Consider the following 5,295-nt stretch of genomic DNA (forward strand, 5'->3'; position numbering starts at 1 on the left):
TCCGTAGTGGGAACTGGTTGCTCTTTCCTTAGCACAAGGTCGAGATCCATATACCCAAGAACGATCTCAACATTCTCTTTCCACGTGACATAGTTTGTCCCATTCAACATTGGAATCATGCTCAACTGAGCGGAAGCAGAATTAACACTAGCAATAACTGAAATAGAAAACAAATATACAGCATATACTCAAAACTAGTATATACAATAATGTGATGAATTTTTAAATATTGGCAACACCATCACAAGATACCTAGTGCAACATTAAATTTTAGTCTTTGAACAGAAAATTTAATTTACAATTGGTACTCTCCACGCAATAATCAAGTATTAACAATCAATTTCTGTCAAATAATATGCCTTTCTTTGGACCGACTTATTATTCACATGAAAAAACTTAATATTGTTACATACTTATTATCACAAGAATATTTTAATTTTGGTCAAACGTTACCTTCCTTTGGGCCGATAAAATTTGCATAAAATTATATATTCTATCGTCACAATAATAATTTTTAAATTAATTAATCTACACAAAAGAGGTCACTTTGGCGACATATTGCTTCAATCAATTAATTTAAAAATATTAAATGAATAGGTTAACATTAAATTGCAAATAAAAAAATATAAATCACAAATATCATAAATTCTCTATTTGACAGCCATATTAACACGCAGATTATAAATATTTAACTACAAATAGAATCACCGCAATTTGCAAGAGCTTAATGTTGTAAATCTGAAAAATATACACTCACATGTGCACATATTGAGGAATCATAAACAATATTAATTAATCTATGATATTGCACCTATATGTGCTAGACTCCACAAAATAATCAAACTAGTTACAATGCATTCATGAATATTAGTTCATTATGACAAGTCCATGACATAGCACATGATATGATCACCAAAATAAAAGAAAAACAAATAAAGATTAAATAGATATTATCTAAAGTTTTGTTTCATTATAAAGTAGGAGGACAGATTCTGACTTAGTCCATAAACAAATTATGTGTAACAATGTCAAATTAGACTTGGAGACATTAAAGTTTATCAAAATTTATAGGCAGATCTCTTTGACAGTTGATCCAGGCAACCATCATCTACTATCATATTAATAAACCAAAATCGTAGAAGTGGGCTATTATAATCATGGGCCAGCGCCGAAAAAAAATTAGAGCATCGAAACTAGTTTCAATATCAGTGATACAACGATATCACAAAATCCAAAAGCTGAATCCCGAATAACAGATAAGAAGAAAGCTCTGATGCCAATTTGATAGAATTTAATAATTATAAAATACATAATTCTCTAAAATAGAGACAAGGACCGTAATTATCATATCTAATTATCGAGGTTAAATCAAAAACGGAAGCGTACCTGAATCCATAAGGCGATAGTCATAACGGTATCTAAATCTGTATAGTGTCCTTGATTATTGTCTTTCTCAACCAAGTATTTCTTAGGGTTTCTCAAATAGCTCTCTGAGGGGTAGAAGATAAGTCGTTACGTGTACTTGATATATTGGGTACTATAATTCTTTTTATATATCACCTAATTAAATCTTCCATTATAATTTAATTGTGCCTGATATTAGGTATCCACTTATTAAGTTCATACAATAAATTAAAATCTAATTGGGTTTCTTATTTGATCACTTAATTTAACCCAATATAATAAATAGAAAATATAATTGATATATTTATATGTAGCCCATAAAATAATTATTATTATTAAAAATAATAATAACATTGGAATTTATTAAATTCCAATACTGATAATCTTTGGTTACATATTTATTTTTAAGAGCACCTATTGTCTCTACTTCCTGGTGACGATCATGGTCATTTGAAGTGTTATAGTTCTACCCTACATTCAAGTGTTTAGTGATATAATTATGTCTGCCTTCCAGTAAATAATGCAGGAAGTGTGGATATGAAGAACAAAATCCGGGAGGTACCAGTGAATGAATTTGATACGTTCATTGACACAAACTTAAAAGAAACAACAAATATGTTACGTCGTCTATTGAGAGCAAGCAAGGAGTAATAGTAAATAAACGGAGAATATATATTAGTTCTTTATCCATATATATTTTGATTATTAGATGATTGTTGAACAATGAAACTAATGATTTTCGGCTTGCCTTCACTATATTTTTTGAGGGTTAGTAATTACGAGCCTAGAAATAGACCTAAATCTTGTAGTCTTTGTGACCTAGCCTTGCTGAAAATGTCCAACTTGGGTTTGTGCGTCACCTGTCAAAGCGTAGGACTCAGTTACATTTTAATATTTTTCACTTTCAAGGATGGGAGCAGTTTTAAGTTAAATAACTTTGTACTTGTGTCCGAATACAATTCCCCCGGTTTTATGCATTGCTCGTTCATTAATTTGTTTGGAAAGTAAAAAATGGCTTCTTATTGTTATTCAATATGGGAAGTAAAAGAAGGTCTGAGCAAATTAGCTGCAAAGGAGTTTCCAAGTGGATTGGCAATAGTTTCACAAAATCAAGGTGTTATTAAAACCAACATGCTTGTTTCATTCTATGATGATTGGGCGTCTCTGTAGTCGCAGCCTGAACCGTGATATGTTGTGTTTTGTTTTAGGTTATTCATCATTGACAGAGATATGATACACAATAAACTTTGATATCAATCAATACCGGTATGATTTATGAACAAAAATTTGAAAAAGTCCTCATCAGAGGGCCAGTAGCAAAACAACAGTTGTGCCGTGTAGTTTTTTAGTCCTACTACCTACCATATAGTTCCATATTTTCAAGTACGAATTTCAAGATTAGACAAATTTGGATTTCGACCATTGGATATACACAATGGGGGCATAACTGCCCTAATGAAATGAATAATTGGTTATTGTCATTGAAAATAATTGGTGGTGTGGTGGGGCTATGGTCATGATCTTTTGGTTGCACTACTGTACCAAATGAATAAAAAAGCGGAAACTAAAACTCTACTACTTAGCATCATTGTAAATAAAACTGAAAATATGTCCAAATCTTTGCTACAGAGTGGTTCAAACCAAGTTTCTCTGTTAAGCTTACACTTCTTGCTGATAATCACAATATGTTGTCTTGATCATTCTTCATGTAGTGAAACTACAAAGCTACATAAAATCACTTCTTGTTTCATTGGTCACAATGTTAACAACTTCACCTTATACTCATCTACCAATGATTCTGCATATTTTGATATCCTCAATTTCTCGTTACAAAATCTCCGTTTTTCAAAACTTTCAGTTCCAAAACCATCAGCCATTATTGTACCAAAGAGCAAGGAAGAGGTATCCAGCATTGTCCTGTGCTGTATAAAATGGTCCTTTGAAATAAGAATTCGGTCAGGCGGACATAGTTATGAGGGCATAAGTAGCTCATCATTATCTGCATCAAATAATAAAAGTACAAAGTCTGCGCCTTTTGTAGTTATTGATTTGATGAGTCTTGATAAGATTTCAGTGGATCTGATGTCCAGAACTGCATGGGTCCAAGGTGGTGCAACGCTTGGGCAAACATATTATGCAATTGCAGAGTCTAGCAATGCTCATGGTTTCCCTGCAGGAGCTTGTCCGACAGTGGGAGTTGGAGGGCACTTTTCAGGTGGTGGATATGGATTTTTAGGGAGAAAATATGGCCTTTCTGCAGATAATATAGTGGATGCGCTTCTGGTGGATGCCAAAGGACGGATATTAAATAGAGATTCAATGGGAGAAGATGTTTTCTGGGCTATTAGAGGTGGAGGTGGAGGAAACTGGGGCATTGTTTTCGCCTGGAAAATTAGGCTCGTAAGAGTGCCTGAAATTGTGACAGTCCTTTCTGTGGCTAGGCCACAACACACAAAACATCAAGTAGAAAATATTATTCAGCAATATCAAAATGTTGTGCAGGACTTGGATGATAAGTTTCACTTACTGGTTTTTGTTAGTTCTGGTTTGGTTCCCGAAAGTAACAAAATAGCTGTGATAATTCAAGGACTATATCAAGGTCCAAGAAGCAAAACAATCTCAATTTTAAACGATAATTTTCCAGCTATGGAAATTAAGGAAGAAGAATGTAAGGAAATGAGTTGGATAGAGTCTGTGGATTATTTGTCTGATTTTAGCGGTGGACAGGGCTCTATATCCGGCCTTAAAGAAAGGTATTTTGAAGGCAAATCATACTTCAAAACCAAATCAGACTATGTCAGAAAACCAATACCACCTGTCGGGATCAAGACTCTGATTGATTTTCTGGAGAAGCAACCAAAAGCATATGCATTGTTTGAGCCTTATGGGGGATACATGGACAGAACAAGTAGTGATGCCATTGCTTTTCCTCATAGAAAAGGTAACATTTTCTCAATTGAGTATACAATCACATGGGATGAAATGGATGATAAAAGTGGCAAAGGCAAGAAGCATATCAATTGGATAAGAAGGTTTTACGATGCAATGGCGCCATTTGTTTCTTCAAATCCAAGAGCCGCGTATGTAAACTACATGGACCTTGACCTTGGCTATGTTACAGGCGGAGCTTCTACCATGGACATGACAAGAACTTGGGGAAACAAGTATTTTCTAGACAACTATGACAGATTGGTTATGGCTAAAACGATTATTGATCCGCACAATTTTTTTCGGCATCAGCAAAGCTTGCCTCCGCTGATATCTTACAAGTCTGAGTATTAGTCACTTCATTTACGCTTTTTATCTCTGCATTATCATGCGGTAATGTGTAGTTGATTAAACATCAATAATTGGCGACTCTTCTGCATTTGCAAAACTACAAACCAAACTTTCGGATACAGCTCAGTGAATAATGAATCATTGCAAAATTTTGTAAATTATTGAAGCAACTGCATCAACTTTTTCGGAATTTTTTTCTAGTAAAAGAAAAAAATTAGATACTTTCGGGTATATATCTTATTCCGGAAGTAGGCGTAATATTTTGACCAAATTTTAGAAATATCCTAACTAAACAATGATAATGCTTGGTTTGTGATCAGATAACTGTTTTTTAAAATCACCTCATTCATTTTTATATATATTGGTGGGCTCCTGCCTCCTCATCACTAAATTGTTAGTTTTTGTATATCATGGGGCTGTGAATAAGTTCGAACTCGGTTGGTTAATAGCTCGTTCGGCTTGAAGCGTTAACGAGCTCGAGCTCGAACTTGAACAGACAAATGCTAAACGAGTTCGAACCGAGCTTTGGGTTGTTTGGCTCGAGCTCGGCTTGGCTCGAATTCGCTCGTTAAAATTCGAAAAAATTCTAATATATCCTGAATATTTTTATAC

General features: G+C 34.1%; 1 protein-coding gene across 1 annotated transcript; it reads left to right on the forward strand.

Moving 5' to 3' along the window:
- Positions 1-2,909: 2,909 nt before the first annotated feature.
- Positions 2,910-4,763, forward strand: LOC141667211 (berberine bridge enzyme-like D-2). The gene has a single exon (XM_074473617.1). The coding sequence runs from the start codon at positions 2,950-2,952 to the stop codon at positions 4,684-4,686; it is 1,737 nt and encodes a 578-aa protein (XP_074329718.1). The 5' UTR covers positions 2,910-2,949; the 3' UTR covers positions 4,687-4,763.
- Positions 4,764-5,295: the final 532 nt, after the last annotated feature.

This window comes from Apium graveolens, chromosome 1 (genome assembly GCF_009905375.1).
Source record: "Apium graveolens cultivar Ventura chromosome 1, ASM990537v1, whole genome shotgun sequence".
NCBI lineage: Eukaryota > Viridiplantae > Streptophyta > Magnoliopsida > Apiales > Apiaceae > Apium > Apium graveolens.

Coding starts and splice junctions, on each gene's coding strand:
- LOC141667211 (XM_074473617.1), top strand. CDS start 2,950: ATGAATAAAAAAGCGGAAACTAAAACTCTACTACTTAGCATCATTGTA.